The following is a 27,063-nucleotide window of genomic DNA, read 5'->3' as shown; positions in this document are numbered from 1 at the left end:
AGCAACCATAACACCCACCCTGTATTCAGTGCCAGAGGTGCCCACCTGGAAGTGAAGGAGTTGTGCAGGAATAATGCCTGGAGCAGAGATTTTGGGGCGTCATCAGCCCAGGCATGGTTTTGTGTTAAATATTAGGACAGGTTACACCTGTGCTGACCAACAGGGTAGTCACCAACCAATTTCCAGGTAGTCATGGGAATTTAAATTCATGAAAATTAAACAAAATTAAACATTTTTCTTAGTTCCACTTAGCCACATTTCAAGTGTTCAGTAGCCACAGAAAGTTATGTTGGACAGTGCTGTGGTAGGCATTTTTGGAGCTTTATTTATCCAGTCAACCGATATTGCTCAGTATCTTCTCCTTTTCAGGCCCTGTTCTGACCACAGGGACACTGTAAGGAATAAGAAAGACAAAACTGGGCACTCACAGAGCTACCATCTTGGTGAGGAACAAGGTGCAAGAAGCTCAACCAGAAATTCTCATGTAATACAGGTCAGCACCTCTGTGCCTGCCACTCTCAGAGGACACGGGTGACACTGGGGATATCGTCCCACTCTCTCCTTGGTAGGGAAGAAAGATAATTAAGCAGCTTATTTTACAAAAGAGAAGGATGATCAGTGCAAAGAAATTTAGCCTAATGCTTGCCTTGTGGTTAGTGTGCATTACTCTCTCGGAGCCTTGTTTTCTTCCATTTTAATAGTGTGGTTTTAGTGTCTGTCTTATGGAGTAGTGGTAAAGGTCTGATGTCACATTCAGATGTCTTTTACTAGGCTGTGGGCATGTGAGGTAGTGCTGGCTCTAGAACATGTCATAAGATGCATTCAGGAGCCAGTAGAATGTCAGATTTCGGGTGAGAGTTAGCACCCAGACAAAGGAAGTGCACTCAAGGCCTTGTGGAACCACCAGTAACTAACCAGTGATATTGGAGGAAGTTAACTATCACCAGTAATAATACCCTTATTCTGTGAGTGCTATTTAACTGGGGAATATGCATGAGAATGAGTGAGCCAGGATCATGATAGCTTGTAGTGGAAGGTGAGAGTTCCAGTCTTTCCCAAAGGATCAAAAGAATAATTTCATAACATGCTAATGAGCTCAAAAGCAGATGTCTCAGTGGGAAGGAGGAGGTGGACAGAAGTGATTTAGCTTAGCCATGGTGGGCACTGTGTGTTAGGAGATCTGTTTTGTGTGCCAATGACTGAATTGAAGACAAGGGAACTTGATAAGCCCCCATCTTCCTCCACCTGGCTACAAACATGTATGTCTGTCACAGGTGTACTTTTCCTTCCTGGAAAAGATAGTGACACTGAGCTCCTTTATAGACTTTTAAAAGAACTTAAAAGAATGTAGCGTGGAGATGTTAGTGACAACATGCCAAAGGATAGAAGCATTATTGGAATCTTAAATATGTTTTAAAAATGGAGGAGTTTGTTTCTGTAGTCCAATGTATTCTAAGTTCAGTTGCTAGTATCTGAGTGTGTGTCCTGGTGTTTGAGCCTGTGTCCTGCTCATTTGCTGATGTTTGAGCCATTGGAGCCCTTCTCATGCATCCTGTTGTCTCCTTGACAGTCTGTGCCGATGGAACCATGACTGATCAAGCATTTAGCTGAGACTGTACTGGAAAAGGAGACTGGCTTAATGTGTGTGGCTTTCCTGATTCTCTTTTTCCTAGGGGATAAAAGCTAAGTGAGCTGCTCTCAGTTGTGGTTTGATGCTAGAGATTTAACAGTTGTTGACTCCGAGTGGGGAAATAATGGGGCCATTACCAACCATAGAGTTTGGGACTCTTTCCCTAGGTCAAGGGTAACACTTGGCAATTGTCCTTGTAGAGGCAGCCATTGCCAGCCACATTCTTTGTTTATGGGAGTGGATTTGCCTTCCTGCACTGAGGTTTACTGGTATTTGGGGTGTTTCACCTCTTTAGTACCTGGAAGGATCTCTTTATGAAGAGCATAATTGCAATTAGAAGGCAAAAATATTTCAAAGATAAAATCTCTTGTTACTGCTTTAGATTTTCTCCTTCTGGTAATGTCTTTTGGAATAGAATCTTCTTGCTTTGATTTCCAATCAAATTGGTAACTGGCCAAATGGGTGGGATTGCTCCTGAGTTTGGCCAGTTGAGGGTGTTGTGGTTGACTTTGGAAAAGGAGTGTTGAGCCTTCTTTGCAGGGAGAGGACCCACTACCTTTAAAAAATGAGATTTGATGCTTCGACAATGATGTAGGAAGTTGCCTCCAAGGAGCTAGACTAATAGCTAATCTCAGGAAAAAATAGCACAAAATGACCTTTTACTTGTTCTCTGAGGCAGAACAAGTGGAGTGCATTTCAAGGTAGAAAAACATTTTGTGTGAATTATACCCAAGGAAGCAGTGTGACTCAGTGCTCTGTAATTAGCCCTGTCCTGGTGCTTAAGCCTCTGAAAGGAAGTGCTGCCTTTGTAGTTGAGTTCTTTTTAATCTCTTCAGTGGTACATTTACATATTTTAATTGAATGTCTCAGGATTCCGCAGGTGAAGCACTTTTGAGTGTTGGCATCATATCCATCAGGTGTGCCCCACCAAGGGCCAGGAGAGCCAGTGTACTGAAGGGGCTACACTGCAGCGTGAGCCCAGTCCTGAGGGCAGTGTGGGTAGAAAGTACCTGCTCTGGGGCGGCCTCCTGAACATTGTGTTGTTCCTGTGTAGCTTGCCATATTTCTCCTGATGTTTATCACCTTTATGCAGTTAATATCTTCATGAGGGAGACTCAGAGTTCAGATGACTCTAGTCTTTTTAGCTTCCTCAGACATTATCAGGATTTCAATTATTTTCAGAATGAGTTTTGTTGGATAAAACACCTGGTAATTGATTAGGGGAAACCTGAGACCTACTTGGTCTCAGCTCAAGTTCTTCAGTTTAAACTACCTCTGTAGCTGTTTAAAAACACACACTTTTGTCTAAGTAAAATACCTCTGAATGCATTAGAAGAGATTATTTCTTGAATACTCTCGGTCTGGGACTTATCTCACTTGCTGTCTCTCATATATATGCATCTGGTCTTACCAAACATCCCCAGGTAGCGTGGTCAGCGTCTTGGGGACATGCCAACTTCTTTGGTCAAGGGGTACTGTGCTCAAATGGAGCCTTGGTTGCCTGAAAGGGTAAGTGGCTCTTGGTAAGCTAAACTGGCAGCTCTCTGTCACAAGAAGGCCCCCTCAAGGCATCATGCATTAGTCCTATTGGAGACTGATCCAGTGTTGAGGGCAGATCTTAGAGCTGGTTCTTTTCTCTCCAGACAAGTGGACTTCGCCACAGAAAATCTTACCATATGTGATAACACTTAGCATGTGTGCATGCACACACACACACACACACACACACACACACACACACGTCTAATGCTGCCTCTTTTCTAGCCAAGGAGAAGAGTTCTCAGAAGGTACCTGGCCAAAGAGGGCATGAAGGGTTACAGCTTCTCAGAGCTCTTGCCCATGGCTTTCTCCATGGCCTGCTGGTCCTCAAGAACCAAAGTGGGACAGAACTTCCCTGTGGACTCCAGGCCCAGGCTCCAGCCCCAGCACCCAGCCCACTGGCCCACAGGACTCCCAGACAGAGGTCTGATGAGTGTGTCTTACTATGAGTGGGCAGGGCTTGGGGGCTTGTGGCACAGTGTGGGTGGTCAGGAGTTGGGGAGGATGGAGCATTCTCCCTACTTTTTAAAATGTGGCTTGTTCCAATTGACAGGTGCTGCAGGTATAAAGTACACTCTGGATTTGGAGGAGTTAGTATAAAAAGAAGGTAAAAGATCTCATTAATAATTTTTAAAATTGATTATATAACATTAAAATTAATTTTACTTATAAAAATTTTTATCAATATGCCTACTAGAAAATTTAAAATTACATATGTGGCTCTTATTTGAAATTTTTGTTATATTTCTATTGCATTGATTTAAGGCCTCTGGGCTTTAACTACTGGCAGGATAGTCTGGAGCCATGGTCGGCAAACCCCGGCTCGCGAGCCACATGCGGCTCTTTGGCACCTTCAGTGTGGCTCTTCTACAAAATACCACGTGTGGGCGCGCACGTACAGTGTGATTGAAACTTCGTGGCCCATGCGCAGAAGTCGGTATTTTGTGGAAGAGCCACACTCAAGGGGCCAAAGAGCTGCATGTGGCTCGCGAGCCGCGGTTTGCTGAGCCGCAGTTTGCCGACCACTGGTCTGGAGAATAAAGAAAGTACGTTTTCATATAGAGTGGTGTTGGCTGCCTCTAGGTCTCATCAAAAGGGTTATTTTCCTTAGGGACAGTTGAGAATTTTCCCCAACAAAGAGTGAGCAAGTAGTGTGTGTGCCGTGTGTGTGTGTGTGTGTGTGTGTGTGTGTGTGTGTGTGTGTATACATGTAAGTTGCTCAGGACTTTGAGATTAAAGTGACTATAATCTTAATTGTAAACTGTGAACTTTCTTCTAGCTACATATCTTTCTCCAGATCTCATGATGGTATATAATGGGGAAACTGCATGAGGATTATTTGATGTAGTAAAATAAATGTTTGATCTCAAGAGAGCAAGAAAGTGAGTGCACTTACTGTTGAAATAAATTTTGTTTAAATAAAAATGTTTTTATATACAGAGAGGTGATTTTTGCTGATGACTGGCTTGTTGGTTACTAATTTTAAAGAGAGCAATGTGTGTGTCCCTGATTTTTCCTCAAATGAAATTGTTCATTTAAAAAGTGTTTCTCGATGTCTCCTCTTTATTCTAAGTGATAATTTTATTCTGTTGTTAGGGTAAACAGGATGTACTAGTATCCATTGCTACCCAGAGGAAGAGAGGTCAGAGGGAAAACAGTGTTTTTCATGTTAATGGTCAAATTATAACTTTAAAAAAGTTAAAACCTAATTCTCATACAAATGGATAGGGAGCAAATATCAAAGATTTAATTAATTCATTAATGAGGAAGCCAGTCAGATGGCAGTGGGATCAGGGGAGGCTGTGAGAGACTGACGGGCATGAATAGTCAGCTGCAGAATGTTAGAATAGGTTGCTGAGTTAAATATGAATTGCTTAATGGCCATCATATGGTATCTTAGGGATTTCTCTCTGCAGAACTCATTTGCAGGTTCTCAGTCTTCTAATATGTAACTTTGTAGGGTCTGGGCCCTAATCCATAGTAAACAGTAAGTCACACAAGTTACGTTCTCTGAGAATCGGGTTGGGTTTGTAGATGTGGTCCAGGACAACACTGAAACAGTGCCCAGACATCTTTTGGCCCCGTTTTCAAATTCTGGCTAATTTCCCCCAATAGAATAGGCTCATCCCATCTTTTCCAGTGTTAGATTCCCTTGGGCCTTTCCCACTCTTGTAAACTCTAAGTGGACTTTTGGATATTTTAGGATCATGAGGCCACCGGTGCCTACAGTCTGATTTAGCCTGCAGCCAGAATGTCAATGACAGGGCCTGCATGCCCTGGAGAGTGACCTGGAGGCGATGCATTGCTCAGAGCAGTGCTTCTCTAACTGTGGGTGGGGAAGGGCCAGGTTTTTTTGTAGTTGTGTTTGTTTTTTTCTGTTAGTATTTTTGTTTTTCATGTCCACTCTCTTGGGGATGAATACTATAACCATACACAGCAATGTCGAATTGCTGCAAACGTTTCTGAACGTTCTGTCTACATGTACTTAACCCTCCTCATAGACCTTCACAGACAGTTTGGGGCATACAGTAGTCTGTTGCCCTTGCTTTGAGCAGCATTGGCTTGGAGAAATCTCTCCTAGCACAGAGGCAAGATGCAGTCCCCCTCACTGCCCCAGTGGTGCACTAGAGGGGCTGTGGGGTAGTTAGCCCCACCTCCTGTGGTCTCCACTAGTCCTGTAAGCTGCTCAAAATACTTGTATGACGTAAGTCAGAGGGATGGGTTTGCAGTGCAGATACAGCTTCAAGACAAGGGTCCTCCCCTGCTCTTGCTCCCCCGCCAAATTGCCACTGCAAAGCCCCTTCTCAATGGAAATTCTGCAGCCATCCGGCTGGCCGCCTCTAGGAAGAAAGGACTTTCTGTTAGACCACTGGCTCACTCTTGGTCTTCACACACGTTGAAAAGAAGACTTCGCAATGTGCAGAGTATATTATTTCCCAGCTTTTCTTACAGAATAAGGCATTTTGAAAAGAAATGTACATAAAAAATAAAATCCCCATTAGCTTAGGGATATTTTTGATCTTTTGGAAGAGGTTGGCTTTTCTTTCAAAGGGCATCATCAAACCTTTATCAATCATTACATAAAAATGGGCTTGTATTTAGAAGTTGCTTACAGACACATCAATGAAACCCCTTGCTATCTCATAAGTATAGAATGACATTTTCCTTCCTAGCAATTTCCATTTCCTCTAGTCTCATGTTTCAGGGAGCTTCTGTAAGTGATGTGACCTTGCTCTGTGGAGGTGTGTGAAAGGGTGTCCTTCTGGAATCAGCGTGTGCCTGTCCTATCCAGGTCTATGGAGTTAGGAGGCACTTTTGAGGGCGGGGTACAGTACCTCCAAGGGTCTCTCTGCCCAGTTAGGGTAATTGTACCTACATTCTTTGGTAGTGCTGTTTTTTTGTACTTGATCAAACATGGTCTTCCTTCTGCCCTTTGGCTGTTGGGTTTCCCTGGTGAGGGGAGAGCTCAGGTCTCCTTGGCAATGGGCTGATTACCTTGTGACTACGTCAGGTCCGAGTGGAGCATATCGGTGTTTGTTACCTCCACAATTCTACGGTTTGTGTAAAGCTCACCTAGCTTGCTGCTTACCCGAGGTCTTTGTGCATGGGAGGAATACTGATTTAAGGTGTTTTATTTGGGGGGATTTGATCAGGTAGGGTGAATGCCTAAGCTATATGCTTAGGGACCATGGACAGTACAGTCATGTTAATTGAATAAGCATTGTGACCTGAATATTAGAGAACAAAACTTACAAACAGGGAGCATCATTTTTAAAAGTTCAGTTTTTTACTTTTCTCTCTAAATCCAAGAATCTGGCCATTCTGGGCCTACATAGAATGATGGCGGCAGTTATTACCTCTACGTCTCAGCTGCCTCCTTTGCAGGGGCACTTCTCACACTCGGACTCTTCGCATCAGCTGTACCTTCCTGATCTCCTGCAGGCCTTAGTTTTGAGTCCCTTGATTTCACATGCCCTTGGTGGTAAATGTGGGGATGCAAAGTAGTGGCCTACTCTCCTCTGAGCACGGGTCAGTTTCCAAAGTCATCATGTAAGGTGGAAATTGGCTATGGCCCCAGTGACCCAGAAAAATCCCTCGAGGAGCCTGTGGTTTTGCACAGACAGTAAGGTCCATATTTATATAAATCTTTGTGCTGTGTCCCAGTGTGAATGAGGAAATCCATAAAGGGTCATTAATGGCGACTCTTGTGAGCCACTGTTCTTTTTCTTCCTTGTCATCCTTGTGTTTGGATAAACAAGTTATTATTCCATTCTCCTGTGGTTATTTTTTCTCTGTGACTCTCCATCCCTTCTTCTGTTTCTTCTTGGAAAGTGTTGAAGGAGCCTCAGCCCACCTATCCGGACCCTGAAGTCTCAGGTCATGGCTGTGCCTGAGACCTGCGGGTTGTATCCACACATTGCTGGATGGTTGGACAACGCTCCCCTCTCCATTGCCTGTGGCAGAAGCTCACTGAGGGCAGTGGTAGGCAGAATATCCAGGCCAATGGGAATCTTCATCTCTTTACTTATTTCTCAGTGCCTGGTGTTGAATTCTTGTAAATTAAATGTACATGTAGTATAATTTATAATACTTGGTATAAAAATCTTAAAAGTTTCTCTGGGGACTTTACAGTTGAACAAAGGGAATGGAAGCAGCTGGTAAAGACTTAATAAGCCACCTTACACTAGGACATAGAGGCTGGGGAGGGGTGGGACATTTTCATTTGTGAGCATCTGTGACTGTGTGTGTGTGTTGTTATTTTTTTAAATATATATTTTATTTTTTTATAGAGAGGAAGGGAGAGGGATAGAGAGTTAGAAACATCGATGAGAGAGAAACATCGATCAGCTGCCTCCCGCACACCCCCTACTAGGGATGTGCCTGCAACCAAGGTTCAGTCCATAGGCCGACGCTCTAGCCACCGAGCCAAACTGGTCAGGGCTTGTTGTTGTTTTTTAATCCCTAGGAAATCATATAGAAGTGGGCAACTGGGAAACTTTGAGCCTTCATCCTAATCTTATTTTTTAAAAAAATATATTTTTACTGATTTCAGAGAGGAGGGGAGAGATAGAAACATCAGTGATGAAAGAGAATCATTGATAGGCTGGCTCCCGCACGCTCCCTTTTGGGGATCGAGACCGAAACCCAGGCTTATGCCATGATCGGGAATTGAACTGTGAACTCTTGGTTCATAGGTCAACGCTCAACCACTGAGCCATGCCAGCTGGGCCTAATCTTATTTTTGATGCTAGGCTATATTAGGGTAAATCACTTATTCTGCATGTATTTGAGGGTTTGATCACTTTTGAAATAAAGTGTGCTCACTTTCATTATGAGTAGAGCAACCCTGTGGTATATTGTCCAAACTTAGGGCACTTCTGAGAGTGCAGCTATAAACTTTGATTATCCTGGTACTCCAGAACATACAGTCATCCTCATTAAGAATATCAGTTTGGGTTATTCATCCTAAAATCAGAAATTTGTATAGAACTTTGAAATCAGGTACCATGTCTTATATTCTACCTATAATAGAAATAAAAGAAAATAATGACAATAGAAATAATAATAATTATAGAAATACATAATAGGAATAATAATATAATAGAAAATTTTCTATTAAAACAATATAAATTTAATTAAATCTTTTTATTGATTTCAGAAAGGAAGGGAGAGGGAGAGATAGAAACATCAATGAGAGAGAAACATCAACATTGAATGGCTGCCTTCTGCACCCCCCCTTCCGTGGATTGAGCCTGCAGTCCCAGACATTTGTCCTGACCTGGAATTGAACCATTGATCTTTTGGTGCATGGGTCAATGCTCAACCACTGAGCCACACCAGCTGTGCAAAACTATATAAATTTTAGTTTTATAAAGTAACCTATACCAAGGTTCTTTTACAAAAAATAGAGCTTTTGACAAAATAAAGAATGGCATTATACTTTCACAATCTTATTAAAATAATCTGAGAATTTTTTTATGGACAGTTTGAAGATAAACAGTGACAGTGTTTATTTTGTTAAGGATTCACATACAAAATAAGCTGCTTATTTAAAATTACTAAAACGATATATAAATCTCACTGAAATCTTTAATAACCAGTCAGTTCTTTTTTATAAGATTGGCATTTCTAATAAAATTATATGCCATGACCTACAGTTTTATCTAATAAGAAAAGCTTTATAAAAACATCAAGGGAAAAATCAGTACCTCAGTTATTTTAAATTGTTTTATCCCTAGAAACAACTGAATACTTAAGACTAGCCTGTAGCTTAGAATACTGTGGAAAAAGATTCACGGCACTATTTCTGAAACAATAGCTCTTATGGAGATGGCCGACTGTGGTGGATGTTACAGATCTGATTGCATATTGGTGTGCCTCTGGCCATAGACGACAGTGCCACCAAAGCCGTGTCTTCCTGTGCTGGGTTAGTTCCGAGTAACAGCCTGTGTTTTCTCCTTTGGCCATTTGTGGGTTAAGAAGGTTGGAGAGATTTCAAACAGTTTTTACCTAGTTGGATACTGGATATATTTGTATTCCTATAAATATTCTTGAGATTTTAAGTAACTTACTTGGAATCAGTTTGATTCTTATGGGTCTTGCTTTTATGATTTACTGAGGCCAGAGCATTGTTCAGTTAGGGCTGATTGTTCCCTTTCTGAGACCCTACCACTGCCCCTGGGATGACGAGGTTCTGCATTCTGGCTGGTGGGAGCAGGCTCTATTCCCAGCCTTGCACCAGCACCAGGCACTGTCACCTCGAATCCTTCGAGTGGCTCTTTCCCTCCTTGAGTAGTTTCCTCACCCACAGGCTCTACGTGCAGCGCTCTCCTCTCCAGGACTCTGCCCTGAGCACTTCAGCTGCCTTGGCATCCAGGACTCCCAATTTCATCTTATCTACCCAGGGGGTCCTCCCAGCTCTACCTCAGTTCCTGTCTATACTGAGGCCTGGAAACTCTCTCAAGATGGTCAGCAGGGGCTGTGGAAGTCCCACCTTGTTGGTTTTCTGTCTCAGAGATCACTAGTCTTTGTTGCTTCATGCCTGGTGTCTTGAAAACTTTTTTATATTTGTCTTTTCTTTCTTTTTTGGTTTGAGGTGGGAGGGTAAATCTGGTTCCTTGTGCTCCATCTTGGACAGAAACAGAAGTCTCAGGGCAGAAGTGTTGCTTTTTAAAATCTTCATTCAGTATAACCTTTTTTCTCCTATGGGCTGTTCTGGCTCAGTCTGCTCTCTAGATCAAGGGTGGTATCTGGGTTGCCTTGAAGTTTTTTCTTCTTTGTGTTCCTTACGCAGGTCCAGACCTTCTTTAAGAACCAGCTTGTCTTACTTCCTCCACAAACCATTCTTCACTGACTCCCATGTGCATGGGACTTTCCTTTCTAGAGTACTTAGAAATGGTGGCCGTCAGCAGTGCGCCGTCCTGCAGTGTTCCATCTTCGTTTTACAGCGATTAAGGCTTGTCTTTCTAAACTTCTTGAACCGGGGTCCTTGTTTATACTTTTTCATGCCTTTCATAGTGACTAACACAGGAATAAGTCCATAGAACATCACCAAATAATTGTTGTTGGGAACATTCACCCTTTTTTGGCCGAAGGATGCCAAGGGGATGTCACATTGAAAATTAGTGTGTGTGTGTGTGTGTGTGTGTGTGTGTGTGTGTGTGTGTATGTGTGTATGTGTGATAGAGTAAGGTTGAAGTAGTGATTCTCATCTATGGTCAGATGCTCAACCACCGAGCCACACCAGCTGTGCAAAACTCTATAAATTTAGTTTTATAAAGTAAATCTATACCAAGGTTCTTTTACAAAAAAATAGAGCTTTTGACAAAATAAAGAATGGCATTATACTTTCACAATCTTATTAAAATATTCTGAGAATTTTTTTATGGACAGTTTGAAGATAAACAGCAACAGTGTTTATTTTGTTAAGGATTCACATACAAAATAAGCTGCTTATTTAAAATTACTAAAACGATTTATAAATCTCACTGAAATCGTTAATAATCAGTCAGTTCTTTTTTATAAGATTGGCATTTCTAATAAAATTATATGCCATGACCTACAGTTTTGTCTAATAAGATAAGCTTTATAAAAACATCAAGGGAAAAATCAGTACCTCAGCGAACAAGACTGTCCTGCTGCTCTAGCAGTCTCCCTCAGTCTGTGTCTCAGGTGGCTTTTATTCACCGTGAAATTGGAACTTGACCTGAGCTACCACATAAAATAAACATTAACAATTGAGACAAATACCCTAAAATAAGGCCATTCTCCTCTCACATAGACTTTTAAATAAAGAAGCAGAGCATTCACTGCATCTGCAGAGGTACTCAATGGAAAGAAAGCCCCCAAATTCGAGATCTGCAGACTTTCTGGATATGTGTCTACCGTGACTCCCTCTCTATCGTAGTTTAAAGAGGCCAAGATCTTCCACTGACTCACATGGAACCCATTTCACCAATAGCTGTGCTGATGCTGGAGTCTTTTCTTTCTTCAGTCCATCTGAAGTTCCTTCCCGTCAGACCTCCCTCCTCGCCACACCACATAAGGTACCAATTTCAGCAGAGGGGTCTGGCAGCGCTCTCGTGGTTTAACTGTCACTAGATCTCCCTGTAATGGGATTACCATTTTAATGCGTTCCCTTTCCCTCCCCGCCCCAGGATTTCCATTTCCCCAGTGTTTCTGGTATTCCTCGGGCCTTGGCTGCAGGGGAGCTGTTCTCAGAGCTCATTGCAGCCTTTGCTGCCCCTCGGTGGCCTCCTGCTGAGGCTGGCACACTGGGCATCCTTTGCAGAGGTCACTCTTTGAAAGATGCCTTTTTGTGCGCCTCTTCCAAATGCTCTTTCTTCCTAGTGCATGTCTTCTTGGCATTTTGAGAGCTGTTTCATGAAGTGTCTGACTTTGTAAGCTCCTACTGACAATACAAAAATGAATTCTAGACAGCCGTTCCCCTCCCCCTCCCCCCCAAGCCTTCTTTCTCCTTCAGAAACATCCTCTTGTCAAAGTCTTCCCAGGGTCCCTATGTGTGGGTGAGGACTCAGCTCTCCAGTTTTTTGGATGAACTAGCCCAGCAGCATGGCACACTGCCTTTGGGAACATTACACTCTGTGTTTAAGATCTGGGGAATGGGTCACAGTGGCCACAAGAGTGGTTGGTTGAGCTGCCCTGGTGTTTCTGGTCCAGATAGACTAGACAGGTCCTTGGAGCAGGACTAAGGATTTGGGGGTCCTCATCTTTAGCATCTGACCACAGCTCTCCTTCCTCCTCAGTTCAAGCATTGTGTCATCCCCGGACATTTTTTTACTTTCACTTATCTCTGGTCCACTGAACATGCTCTTTCTCCAGACTGAGATAGTATCTTGCTAATATGGGCTATAACCCATTCTTACAGACTCTACCTAAGACCATGGAATCCTTGTCTTCCTCGGGGCAGGCTCTGTCTTCCTTGGTTGCATCCCCTTCTGGGCCTGCCACGGTTGTAGATAGTGTGGGTCATTATTAGATGTTTTCATTGTCTTGATGTGGGTGATCTGTCAAGACCTCATCATGGTCTGGGTTCTCATCTAGAGTCCTGGTCTAGACCAAGGGAGCTTGACCTCAAACCTCCACTCTACCTAGAATTGTGAAACTGGGATGGTGCGGAGCTCTCTGAACTTCAGTTTACCCATCTATCAAATGGGATGATTGTGAGGCCTACCTGCCCTCCCAGATCATTGTAAGACTCAAATGAAAGAAAGGATGCGAAAGTGGGCTAGCAGGTGAGTACAGAGAGTTTTTGTGTCAAATAACTTAACCTCTTTGGTTCCAGTTTCCTAGCCAGTGAAATCAGAAATCTGTACTAGATGTGTATTTTTGGACCAAATAATCTTCTTGATTTTCCCATTTCTAAGCTGTGGGTTTATTTATATATTCACCTTTAACCTGCGATACCATGTCATTAGGCCTCATGTTCTAATGCATCACTGTGTGACTCATGTTGAAGCTGTTCTCATTGGCATGGATCCCCAAATTCTGTGCTATCACTTCTTGCAGCAGGGATAATGATTTTTACTTTAAAGTTCTCTTCTGCTTGGACCTAATTTTAGAACTTCTCCTTGCCTCTACTATTCACAAGTAGACTAATTAGAAAAAATGTTTTTTCCCCTTTGTTAATTCAGTGATTCCTTGCTTATAAATGGTCTGATTAAGAGCAGATCCTGGGTGATGGGTTTAATCGGTTCTGCTTCCTTTAGTGCTGCGTTAACCAAGCTGGAGGCAGCCGGTTACTGGCCATCCTCTGGGTTGGGCCCAGTGAGGGTGTCCTTTAGGAGAACTCAGACCCCTTCTCTCATTGTCCTGCACAGCTGGGAGCAGTTGAGAGTATTAATTTGAATTAATACCTAAGTCCTGGAGGAGTTTTAAAATTTTTTCCTCAGAACAAACTTGTTTCTTACTTCAATTAGAAGATTTGTTTAAACAGGCAGTACCTTCAGTGCCTTAAAGTAGGACTGGGCTGCTGATACTCCTGGCCATTCAGCCAAATCCCTGGGAGTGATATATAACAATGTCTAGTGTCTAGGGCAGCGGTTCTCAACCTGTGGGTCGCGACCCCTTTGGCGGTCGAACGACCCTTTCACAGGGGTCGCCTAAGACCATCCTGCATATCAGATATTTACATGACGATTCATAACAGTAGCAACATTACAGTTATGAAGTAGCAACGAAAATAATTTTATGGCTGGATTCACAACATGAGGAACTGTATTTAAAGGGCCAGAAGGTTGAGAACCACTGGTCTAGGGCTTTAGCAAGACGTCTCTGGTTCCAGTACCCAGGCCTGTCCTGGATCCCAGCCCCTGCAGGTCTCTTGTCCCCAGTTTCATGCTCAGTCAGAGCCTGAAGGCCAGTCCTGATTGGACCCGAGGGTGGGCCACCTAGGGCTCTGCCTTCGCCAGATCTGCCATTGCTCAGCTCTGATAGTGGGCGTTGGCCCTGGGTCCTGTGTATTACCTGAGCCCTGCCACACACCTTTCTCTCCCCTTCCCCATTCCCCCCTGGAGTGTGAAGGTAGCAAAGCCTGTCCCTGAGCTCAAACCCAGGGAACCTCCTGTGGAAGAATGCCGCTCCCACCGCCCAGACTGCTCCTTTACCTGGGCTCTGCTTGTCCACAGCGCATGCTGAGCTGGCCTTCCCTCCACCTCAGAAGCTGGGGAGCTGCTCTGCGCATTTTCCTTCTCTCAGGTGTGGCTCTTCCCAGGGTGCCTCTCCTGTGGTGTTCCCACCACTGTGCCTGGCCCTGAGCTGGGCTATAGCTGAGAAACATCAGAAGAAAAGGCTAAACTAAACCAACCTACCGAGTAAAGCAGACATTCTGGAGCTTCTATGGTGGTGGAAGAAGAGGTTGAAACTATTGTTTAAAATGAGAATCTGGGATTGTCTGTGGATATAATCTGTAAAGTGATGGCTAATCAAGTTGGCAAAGCTGTTTTTGCTTTATCCCCTAGTTACAAATTCTTCGGACTCTGAAAAGTTTCCCAAAGTTTTAAAGATTAGTGTATCAGGTTCTAATTCATAGGCTTTCTGTTCTGTGGAAACAGTGGAGGTTCATTTTCTTACTGCTTTTCTTGGAGGACTTTGGTGTTGAATCGCTGGTACACAGATATTCCAGGTGCATTTGGAGTCTGTCAATGGCACTGACTATTGTTTGGTATAGCTTATGTCACGTTTGACACACAGTTTGAGGTTGGACCTACCTATCTACAATACTTTAAAAGTTTCTGCTAAAGTAAGGCCAACACTGCCATACTCTTGGTTTACTAGAATTTTCAAACTACTTTAGGTATTTGGCATTCAATAAAACCCAGCACATTTCAATGATACCTTTTCAATTCATTTTTAAAGCCACATGCTATTTTGAGCAAATGTAATCCATCAGTTCATCTAAACGTTGGTTAAGGATTTGAACTCTTTGATATCCCAGAAGCATTTAGATTCCTTCCTTAAAAAGAAAAGGTTATAATGATTCTCCACTTCCCAGAAAGGAGAAATAATATTTTAAGACTGAGGAGGGCGCCCAGCCATCATGGCTCAGTGATTCAGCATCAACCTATGAACCAGGAGGTCACGGTTCAATTCCGGTCAGGGCACATGGCCGAGTTGGGGGCTTGATCCCCAATGGGGGGAGTGCAGGAGGCAGCCGGTCAATGATTCTCTCTCATCATTGATGTTTCTATCTCTTTCTCCCTTTCCCTTCCTCTCTGAAATCAATAACAATCTATTTCAAAAAAAGACTAAGGAAAGCACTTGAATTGTAAATGCGCCTGGATTCTGATATGTGGAGTCCGACTGGTTGGAGCAGCAGTGTGGCATCCTCCTGGTTCCTCCATGCAGAGGCCAGACTCTCAGGGTGGCACAACTAGGTCTGCTTTCTGACTCTCCCGTGGCGTGGATCTAACCTGTCAGAGACATTTGGGGCTTTCTTAAGTCTGAAAGGTGTTATGAAAGGAGATTTTGCAGTCTTTTAAAAATAATGCAACAGACCAACTTATGGTTTTATTAATTTGGATTTAGGTAAAGAATTTATCTTTTGTAATAAAACCAGTTTATCTTCTTTTGGTTTTGTGATAATAAGAGTTATTTTTCCTTTAATCTTTCTGTCTATTCCCATAGAAAACTTAGAGCTTAAACAAAATATACCAGAAATCAGCAAAGACTTAAAAAATACATTAAAAATTAAATTAAATTTTTTTTATTGTTTACACTATTACAGATGTCTCCTCTATGCCCTCCTCCCTTTGCCCACCTTCATGCAGCCCCCGCCACCACTCTGTTGTCTCTGTCCATGGGCTGCGTATATGTGTACTTTGGCTACTCTCTTCACCTTCTTTTAATTTTTGAAGGAAATTCTATACTGTTTTCCACAGTGCCCACACCAGTCTGCATTCCCACCAGCAGTGTACTAGGGTTTGGGTTAGGACAAGATGCCCCCAGCTCATGCCCTCTTTTACGACCTTCCCAAAAGCCTCTAGCAAACTTCCCTTATGTTCATTGGCCAGAATTGTATTGCATACTTTTGCCTCAGTCTCAGTACCTGGCAACATATATGGTGTGCACACACCATGATGGTTTAAAGTGGGGCGGGGGAGGGGGGATGCGAAGAACCTGGCTGGTCGAAGGATGCTACATTCTATAGTTCTGCTAACAAGGGAGAAGGTGGGGTGGACTTGGTGGGCAGGACAGGGGAGGGTCTCCCACTGCGGTGTCAGCAGTGGTACCTCTCAGAGCAGCATCATAGTTCACGAAATGCAGTAGGTGTGCTGATTTTCTGTTGTATATAGAGTCATGTTCTTCCTTGCCTTAATAAACAGAGTTGAGTTTTTCTGTTTTTGTATGAGCTCTTGATTGCAAACATTAAGCACACATAAGAGTATAAATTCCATTTTTAGGTACAGTGTGGAGAATCCCAAGAATGAGGAAAAGATGGCAGCTGCAAAGTAGCCAAGATGGGAAGTGATGAAACAGTGGTTGCAAGTGTTCATGGAGGGTTAAGCATATCCCATATTATCCATATTAGCACAGGTAGAGCAGTTACTATGTGGAAGGTAGCATCCGGCTGTTGAGGTTCTTAGTCTATACAAGTTGGCTTATGTCAATAAAAGGTTTATGTTGTAATGGGGAAGATCTGCCTTGAGCACCCACCCATAGGGAAAGGAAGTGGAAGAGAGGACCAGAGGCCTATGCATGTGTGTGACATTTTAATGCCCAGTGACTCTTCCTGCTAGGAAACTGGGCCCCAGCAACGGCCCGGAATTCCGGTCAGTCAGAGTCCTTCCTCTGGCGGAGAAGCGGGGGGAGAAGCAAGGGAAGGAGGTGGGGAGAGATTTTTCTTCCCTATGCACACTTTTAGCCCAAATAGGAGGCAGCTATAGGACGGTCCAGCTTTAAGCATCCTGACTTCATTCAGATGGTTTCTGCTTAGAGATGGAGTAGGTGGAGAAAAAGGCCTCCTTTCTTTTCTCCAGGAAGCTGTCTGCCTGCTCTGCATCTATGAGTCTGTCTCTATTTTGCTTGGTATTTCAGTTTGTTCATTAAATTTCACAAATGAGTGAAATCATATGGTACTTGTCTTTCTCTGTCTTATTTCACTTAGTATAATGATCTCCAGGTCCATCCATGCTGTTGCAAAGGGTAAAATTTTCTTCCTTTTTATGGCAGAGTAGTATTCCACTGTGTAAATGTACTGCAGCTTTTTTATCCACTTATCTACTGATGGACACTTGGGCTGCTTCCCAGTTTTTGATGACATTCTTTTTGCAAGTTGTTCCAGTCATCTTGAATAAGATGCCAGGCCAGTCTCACTTTGAACTCTCTAAGGCAGTGGTTCTCAACCTTCTGGCCCTTTAAATACAGTTCCTCATGTTGTGACCCAACTATAAAATTATTTTCGTTGCTACTTCATAACTGTAATGTTGCTACTGTTATGAATCGTAATGTAAATATCTGATATGCAGGATGGTCTTGGGCGACCCCTGTGAAAGGGTCGTTCGACCCGCCAAAGGGGTCGCGACCCACAGGTTGAGAACCGCTGCCTAAGGTGTTTCCTGATTGGCTTGCCCTTGGGGCCCAGTTCCAAGCACACTTGGTTTTCAGATCACTCACATCTCTCTCTGGTGGCAACAGTCAATGTTATCATCATACTGTACCACACTAGTGTTTCCTCAGACCCAACCTCCTTGTTTTAACTGTGTTTCGGCTGATATATAAGCAAACAACTTCCAACACGTTTTCAGCATTTTCTTTCATTCCTGCATCCTGGTCTGTCTCTGGTGTGGCATTTTATCCCTTAAAATTCAGACAGACCTTTCGAGATGGTCAGAGGCAGATGCTGAGCAGTGCTGGAGTCCCATCCCCTGTCCCCCAGCCCCCCTCACTCTATTCTCTGGCTATTCCCAGGCAGATGGGTGCTGGAGTTGGTTCTAGAGCAGCCGTGGGCAAACTACGGCCCGGGGACATGATCCCGCTCGTTTGAAATGAATAAAACTATTGAAAAAAAAGACCGTACCCTTTTATGTAATGATGTTTACTTTGAATTTATATTAGTTCACACAAACACTCCATCCATGCTTTTGTTCCGGCCCTCCGGTCCAGTTTAAGAACCCATTGTGGCCCTCGAGTCAAAAAGTTTGCCCACCCCTGTTCTAGAGACTAGCATCTGTGTGTGCTGCTCAGCCATCTGGATTGTTTTGTTTTAGATTTGTGTCAAACCATTGGAGTGTCCTTAAGTTCACTTGGTCGGGGTCCTCACAGGTTCAGGGGTATTTCTGAATTTACAGGAGTGGAGTGGGAAGGCCTCTGGCATAGATGGTCTACAAGTAATTGATTGAACCTGAAATATAGACATTTATCTTGCCGGTCTGACCCTTTTAGTGGCTGTGGAGGCATTTTCTATTCATGATTTGTCAAACTCACTCTTTATGTATTAGTCCAGAAATGTTCTCAGTCTTGATTTAATAATTGAAAATCATGCAATTTATTTGTCAGCCTGTGAGCTCCATATTTATGTTAATTCTCATCATGAAATTGCATGGTTCAAGCACTCTACCACCATAAATGCAGCAGTGACGCAGGGGCGGGGGGTTGCCAATCCAGGGTTTATTTCCTTACCAGGTTGCTGACATTAATTCAGTCAGTTAATCATCAGTTTAAAAGTCAGCTGCTGTCACCAAAATGTAGGTACCTTGTGCATGGATGCGGAAGAGGTTCCATCTTTTTTAAAAAAAAATTTTTATTACTTACACACACACACACACACACACACACACGAGGCCAGGTGCACGAATTCGTGCACCAGTGGGGTCCCTCGGCCTGGCCTGCGGGATCAGGCCAAAACTGGCTCTTTGACATCCCCTGAGGGATCCCGGATTGTGAGAGGGCACAGGCCAGGCCCAGGGACCCCACTGGTACACGATCGGGGCTGGGGATGGACACGGGAGGTTGGCCAGCTGGGGACGGACTGCAGGCGTGCTCCGGGCATGTCCGGCCCATCTCACTCAGTCCTGATCAGCAAGACCCCAGCAGCAAGCTAACCTACTGGTCAGAGCGTCTGCCTCCTGGTGGTCAGTGCATGTCATAGCAAGCGGTTGAGTGACCTTAGCATATCGTTAGCATATTACGCTTTGATTGGTTGAATGGATGACTGAACAACTGGACACTTAGCATATTAGGCTTTTATTATATAGGATATATATATTTATTTTTTAATTTTTTTATTGTTTAAAGTATTACATATGTCTCCTTTTCCCCCAATTGACCTCCCCCCCTTGCCACTCCCACCCCCAAGGGCAAGCCCCCACCACCCCAGTGTCTATTGGTTATACTAATATGCATGCATATAAGTCCTTTAGTTGATCTCTAACCCCCCCCCCCACCCATTTGTCTCTGGATCTATTTTGTTCATCAATTTATGTTGATCATTATATCCCACATATGAGTGAGATCATGTGATATTTATCTTTCTCCGACTGGCTTATTTCGCTTAGAATAATGCTTTCCAGTTCCATCCATGCTTTTGTAAATGGTAAAAGTTCCTTCTTTTTTATAGCAGCATAGTATTCCATTGTGTAGATGTACCACAGTTTTTTAATCCACTCATCCACTGATGGCCCTTAGGCTGTTTCCAAATCTTAGCTATTGTAAATTGTGCTGCTATGAACATAGGGGTGCATATATCCTTTCTGATTGGTGTTTCTGATTTCTTGGGATATAGTCCTAGAAGTGGGATTACTGGGTCAAATGGGAGTTTCATTTTTAACTTTTTGAGGAAACTCCATACTGTTTTCCATAGTGGCTGCACCAATCTGCATTCCCACCAGCAGTGCCCGAGGGTTCCTTTTTCTCTACATCCTTGCCAGCACTTGTCATTTGTTAATTTGTTGATGCTAGCCATTCTGACAGGTGTGAGATGGTACCTCATTGTTGTTTTGATTTGCATCTCTTGGATGATTAATGACTTTGAGCATGTTTTCATGTCTCTCGGCCTTCTGTATGTAAGAGGTTCCATCTTGGAGATGTTTCAAAGGTAGGTGTGTTGGAATGACTGGGAACTCTGCTCTTTGTTGTCAGGAAGTTAGGCTCAGTACAATCACTCCTTTGACCACCGAGAAGATCCAGGTTTAGTTTCGGGGGCTTTTCCATCTTCTCTTTCTTCCTCCTGTCCTCTTTCATGGGGGAACAGATGACCTTCCAGGTGGTAACTAACGCCATTTGTAGAACTTTTGCTCCCAGTACAGACAAAGGAGATGGGAACAAAATGTTTTCCTGAGATGTTAATTGCAGTGGGGGCCAGAAGGGACTTGAAATTGACTTCGTCTTTCCCAGAAAAGGAAATGAAATGCTGGAGACCGAGGCTGAAGAGTGACCATCTTTGCATTTCTGGTGGCCTTGGCCATCCGGTGAGGATAGCGTGTGGACTCCTGTGTGCTGGGACCTGTGGTGGTGGTAATGAGCAGAGTGATGGTGTGGCCCTTCACAGGTGTGTTGTGGCAAGGTGCAGTATAGGGCCCAGGACTCGTGTATGTAGTCCTGGTCAGAGCCTGAGGTAGAAGCTCCTAACAGTGAGTTCTGGAGCTACATGCCAGACTGTGGATGCTCGCTGAGCTCCTGGGGTATGGGTGCAGCTGAAATTGCATTGAGACCCTGGAAAGAGGAGCCCTCAGCTCAATTCTGAGAGAAAACCAGGATGCTGGAGATGAAACTTTGAAGATGATGAGGATGGAGTGACAGGAGAGTCCAAGCTTGAATGTAGACCTGGGCAGGAACAGGATGGTGGAGTGGGGTGGGCATAGTCTGGAATTCCTATAGCACAAGAGGCAAGGTGAGGGTAGGTGGGAAATAAAACCAGTGAAACAGTCTGAGGCCAGTTCATGGAGACTTTTCTTTAACAGGCAGAGGAGCGTTGGCTTGGTCCCCTAGGAAATGGGAAGCTCTTGAAGAGTTCTAAATGGGGAGTGACTTTATTTTTTAAACAGTTTCATTGAGATGTCATTCACATACCATACACTTTATCCACCTACAGTGTACAACTCAGTGACTTATAGTGTATTCTGAGTTGTGCAGCCATCACCACAGTGGATTTTAGAACACCTCCAGCACTGCAGAAAGAAGCCCTTCACCCTTATCTATCACTCCACATTCCCACATGTTCCCCAGCTTCAGGCAACAGCTGATCTCTTTTCCATCTCAATACATTTGCCTGTTTTGGACATTTCAGACAGATGGAATCATGCGGTATGTGATCTTTTGTGTCTGGCTTCTTTCACCTAGCATAATGTCTTCAGTGTTCATCCACATCGTAGGATGTGTTAGTATTTCACTGTTTTCTTTTCCAAATACTATTCCATTATATGGCTATACCACATTAAATTTATTCATCAGTTGATGGAAATTTGTGTTTCCACTTTTTGCTTATTATGAATAGTGCTGCTAAGGAGTGATGTTTATAGGCCATTAAATGGCATTTTGACTACATCACTTGGGCTAAGTACAGGATAGATTGAAGGGTACAAGAAGGGGCCAGGAGTATGTTGGGTAGTTACAATAATTTCTGTAAATTTTTTTTCAGACTTCTTAAGGTGTAGAATCTTGTGTTTTAGCCAAAATCCCATGCAGAGCCCTGATAAAATGGAACTAACCTTGACAGTAGTGTGAAGGGCCTAGAATCTCCTTTCCATGAAGGTTTTTCTTTTTTGAAAATGGCCAGAAGCTAGCCATAGTGGTCAAAGAGAGGTTTCCCATGCGCAGTGTGGCTGGCTGGAGGAGGAGGAGGCCAGGACTGAGTGAGCGATGAAATGGAGAGCTTGAGAGAACCAAAGAGTGGGAGCTGATGGCTAAGAGAGTGGAATATTGGGTTCTAACTTTTCTGATGGTGAGCACTTCTGAGTGGTGGGGATGGTGCTGAAGTGAGGAGGCCCATGAACTTTGCGGGATGGGACCTGATTGGAAATGGTGTTGCTCAGGGTGACAGCAAGGCCTGGGACAGAGACTGTGATAGGGGCTCCGTGGTAGCCAGAGAAGGGGGATAGAAGGTTGTGTGGACCCAGGTTATGAATGCCAAAAAAGACTCTCCTCATTGGGGGTGATATGGCTTGGAACAGCGGAGGGAGGGGAATAGGAGGAGGCAGGCTCATTTTGGATGGTGGGCAGGAGGGCATGGTGGAGTGAAAGTCCTGCACTGGGGCCGCCGGGGCAGCAGTGTCCATATGGGAGAGGTGGCCTAAGGTAGGGCAGGGGGCAGGTTAATGTAGAAGAGGGGTGTTTACTGAAAGGGAACTATAGGAAAGAGAGCAAGAGTTTGGACGTGTGTGTGTGTGTGTGTGTGTGTGTGTGTGTGTGTTGGGAGACCATGGGTAGAGGCCCAGCCAGAGGAGTTTGTATTTGGCCCTTCCTTGACTTGGAGTCTGACAACTCTCTCTTCGTCCCTCAGCCTCCCTGTCTGGCTTAGACCACTTGCTGGACTGTAGAAACCCATCAGGGCACCAGGAGGGCCCTGAGGCCAGGCTGGTAGGATGAGCTGGCTAAAGGTTCCACTGGAAGACAATCACAATGAGTTGGCTTTTTGGTCTGTGACAGCAGCATGGCATGGCTGGGGGATGGGAGTTCCTCTCCCAACAACCCTTCATCAGCCCCTCGCTGCAGTGTAATTGAGAACCGTGCTCCCTCTGTGTCCTCAGTTTACAGTGAGCCCTCTAGTCCAGTATTTCTCAAAGGTTAAGGTGCACATGAACCCCTTGAGTGGGAGGGTAGGGGGGTTGTTTCAGCAAAGATTCTGATCCTGCAGGTCCAGTTGGCCTGAGATTCTGCCTTTCCAACCAGCTCCCAGGACATGCTTGGAGCATCTTAGAATAGCTAGAGACCAGCCCCATTTCCAAACAAGTTGTTGCTGCTCAGCCCCTCTGTGTTGGTGTCTGGATGTGGGAATCTGGACAGTAGAGGGAACCAGAATATCCAAGTGATTTGGCCTTATAATGTCAACTATTTTGGGGGCCTTATTTGCATAAGAAACTTGATAGCAGACCTGCTTAGGATGTGACAGGTTTTTCTCATAGCTCAGAGCAGGGCTGACGTGTTAGGAAAAGCACCTGAACTGTACCCCCAGGTACAGTTGAAGCAGGAGAATCAAAATAGTAAGATGGCTGTGAGCATTGCATCTATCCTTGAGTTTCACTGTGAGCGAACCTTGTGTCAGGAGGTGATAGTTCCTGATGGCATTCTGAAAATGAGTTGGGCTGATGATGAAGATATCTTGGAGTTGGTTAGAGCAGCTTTTGTTTGTACCAAAAAGCTGATGTTTTTATGAATACATTTTCTCCCACAGAAATGGAATCCGTGAGAGTTTTGTGGTGGTGTGCTAACATTTCTTTTTAGAAATAAGTGGCAATGATAACTAACATTAGATTTCTAATAAAGTTGCCTGCTACATCTCTGGCTCCCAGTGGGGTATGTACATATGGATCCTGAGATTAAACAAGGGCACTCAGAACTGAGGTTTCTATGAAATTCACACACATGTCATAACACTATTGAAGAGTACTTTCTCTTCTCTGACAGGCTGCCTACTTGAGAACTGTAAGTTTGTAATCAATAGTAGACTTGTTCTCTTCAGATTTCTGTTTGGAGGCAAGTCAGATTGTTGGAGCTGTTTGGGCAAAGGTATGACTGAAAATGAAGTGTCATCACTCACGTGTTTTAAGAATATTTTATTGTGTAATATTTGATAGCTGAAGAATTCTGCAGCACACATCCTATATAATAAAAGGCTAATATGCAAATAGACCAAACGGTGGAACAACCAGAACAACTGAACAATCAAACAATCAATTGCTATGACGTGCACTGACCACCAGGGGAGTGTGTGTGTGGCACATGGTGGGTGTTGGCTCCGGTGGGATGGTGGAGCAGGTGAGTGGGGCACCAGACCAACGCAGGGCTCCGGTCACTGTCATCAGGGTGAGCCTCTGGTGGTTACTGAAAATTCTTTGCTCCTGCGCACCGCAGTCCCGCCCAGCACTTGCACCTGCTGTCAGTGCCAGCCCTGCTCACACCCGCAGCCAGCACCAGAGCTGCTGTTCGCACCCGCTGCCGGTGCCTGGCGCCGGTCCTGATTTCTTGGAACCATCAGCAGGTGCGAGCGGCAGCTGCTGGCCCTGATCGCCCCTGAGGGCTTCTCCACCTCCCCCTGCTCCTGAGGGGTGATCAGGGCAGCAGCTGCTGCTTGCACCCACTGATGGTGCAGGTCCCCCTCGCATCCGCTGCTAGCGCTGGCCCCAATTGATCCATGCTATTAGCAAGTGTGAGCGGGGCTGGTGCTGTCAGGTTGTGGGAGCGGTGGTGGCGGGAGGAGGGCTGCTGGCAGATAGGGGACTGGAGGCGCAGTGGGAGGGGCCAGCAGGGTCGCGGAGGATGGGTTGAGACCTGCCCCTGTGCCTACAGCAGCCTTGCGGCCCACAGTTCCTTTCAAGGTGCACGAATTTGTGCACTGGGCCCCTAGTCCTGTATAATAAAATCCTAATATGCAAATTGACTGAACGACTGGTCACTATGATGCACACTGACCACTGGGGGCAAATGCTTAACGCAAGAGCTGCCCCCTGGTGGTCAGTGCACTCCCACAGGGGGAGCGCTGCTCAGCCAGAAGCCAGGCTCACGGCTGGTGAGCGCAGTGGTAATGGGAGTCTCTCCCGTTTCTGTGGCAGGTGGACACCCCCCAAGGGGTCCCAGACTGTGAGAGGGCGCAGGCAGGGCTGAGGGATACCCCTCCCCCCAAGTGCATGAATGTTGTGCACTGGGCCTCTAATCTATATATATAAAAGCCTAATATGCTAAGTGTCTGACTGATCGGTCCACCATTTGGTTGACCGCTCGAACAGTCGCTATGATGCGCATTGACCACCAGAGGGCAGATGCCCTGACCAGTAGGTTAGCCTGCTGCTGGGGTCTGGCTGATCGGGACTGGGCGAGATGGGCCGGACACGCCCTGTAGCCCTCCCACGGTTTCTTCCTGCTGGCTGGCCTCCATCAGCCCTGATCGGCCCGATCGCCAGCCAGGCCGAGGGACCCCACCTGTGCACGAATTCATGCACCGCACCTCTAGTCTATAATAATAAGAATGTAATATGCTAATTAGGCCAGACGTCCTTCCAGACATCCTTCCAGATGAAGCTGGGGCTGCGAGGGAAGCCTGGGTCTCGGGTGCCTGCCAGCAGCCAGAGGGAAGCCCGGGTGCTAGAGGGAAGCTTGTGCTGGTGCTGGCAGCTGGGGGAAGGAAGGCCTACTCTTGCATGAATTTTGTTTATTGGGCCTCTAGTATATATATATATATAAAGCATAACGATAAGATGAATGCCCAGGGGTTTGCCTCTCAATTTAGATTAGAGCATCAGCTGTCCCAGAGGCTTCCTGTTTCCTGTCTTCACAAGTGTCTCCTGCCCCACCAGCCCAGAGACCACCATTGTCCTGCCTTCTGTGTTGATCATCCCGTTCCTCTCTCTCAGAGTGGCTCCTAGCTCATGTGTGTCACCAAGCAGCAGTGTCTGGCTTCCTTGTTCAAGGGCCTTGTCAAATGGTATCTTTCTGCACCTCACTTAAAAAAAAATCTTTATTAATTTCAGAGAGGAAGGAAAAATGAGAGATATAAACATTAACAATGAGAGAGAATCATTGATCTGCTGTCTCCTGCATGCCCCACACTGGGGATTGAGCCCACAACCCAGGCATGTGCCCCAATGAGGAATCGAACCGTGACCTCCTGGTTCATAGTTGACACTCAACCACTGAGCCATGCTGGCTGGGCTGCACTTCACTTCTTTCTGTTAGGCTTGGCCTTGCTGTGTGTGCTGTGATGTTTCAGCAACCTCCACCACCAGACAGGCCCTCAGAGCTGAATTTATACTGTTTCCCCAAATTTCCTCTTTTTTCCCTCCTAGTGCAAGAGAATGTTCATTTAGCAAGCAAAGTGAATAGAAGAATCAAGCAGGCTGCTCAGAGAGCTGCCTTGGTCTTTTAGAAAAGCACAGAGATGGAAGTAGTGAGACAGCAGGTCTGTGTGGGCTCAGGAAACAAGTAACAGAGGCAGGAGAAGGGCCCTTGGAGGCAAGTTCAGGGGTTTGCTTGCTGCTCTCCTGTTTTCAAGTCTCGTGAGGAACCTTAGAGCTTAGGAGGAAAAAGCAAAGATGCACACCTGAAGGAAGAAGCCGCGGGTGTGCTCTAGAGCATCGGTCGCCGACCTTTCAGACCTCACGGACCACCAGTGGCAACCGCTGCTCTAGAGAGAGAGAGCGCGCGCGCCTTCTCTTTTTTTAATGATGAAGAAATGGGAATTCTAGTTTTTGATTACTGCAATCATAAATTTTCCATAGCAACACCTCAAATGATAAATCAATCTGTCGAGAATGTCTCATAAAGAAATCCCTTTTTATGTACAGTTAGATTGCTGCACAGTTTTTACTATTGTACAAACCAATGCTATGAATGTTGTTTGCATGTATCCTTGTGCACGAAGCCATTTATTTTCCACAAGATCAATTCCAAAAGGTAAAATTGGGGATGTAATGTATATATGCTTAGTGCTTTGAAATGTGCATTGCCTAATTGTGTCCCCGAAGTCCAAATTTACTAGGTACACTATTACCAACATATAATGATTCTTTCCTCAAACCCTTGCAAAACTATTATCATTGTTTAATCCATGTTCAACTTGATGAATTATGAATTATATCATTATTTATGTTTGCATCAATTTAATTGCTAATGAAGTTGAACTCTTCTTTCATTAGCTTATTAGGCATTTGCATCTCTTCACATTGTGAATCTGGATTTGAGATCTCAATAATTTTGTTTAATAATCTTGTTTGCATTTTATATTT

General features: G+C 44.7%; 1 protein-coding gene across 2 annotated transcripts in view; it reads left to right on the top strand.

Moving 5' to 3' along the window:
* Positions 1-27,063, top strand: part of DTD1 (D-aminoacyl-tRNA deacylase 1) — a 164,876-nt gene that overhangs the window by 109,442 nt on the left and 28,371 nt on the right. The window contains exon 5 of one of the 2 annotated variants that reach the window (XM_059705443.1): positions 11,577-11,618. The exons of the other annotated variant lie outside the window; for it this stretch is intronic. Within the exon in view, the coding sequence (XP_059561426.1) occupies positions 11,577-11,603 (27 nt within the window). The 3' untranslated portion in view covers positions 11,604-11,618. Of the gene's footprint in view, positions 1-11,576; positions 11,619-27,063 lie in introns of those variants that run through there. 2 annotated transcript variants of the gene reach the window in all.

Source organism: Myotis daubentonii, chromosome 8, assembly GCF_963259705.1.
Source record: "Myotis daubentonii chromosome 8, mMyoDau2.1, whole genome shotgun sequence".
Lineage (NCBI taxonomy): Eukaryota > Metazoa > Chordata > Mammalia > Chiroptera > Vespertilionidae > Myotis > Myotis daubentonii.
The sequence above is the reverse complement of the archived record's forward strand: the minus strand, read 5'-3'. Positions and strand labels throughout refer to the sequence as shown.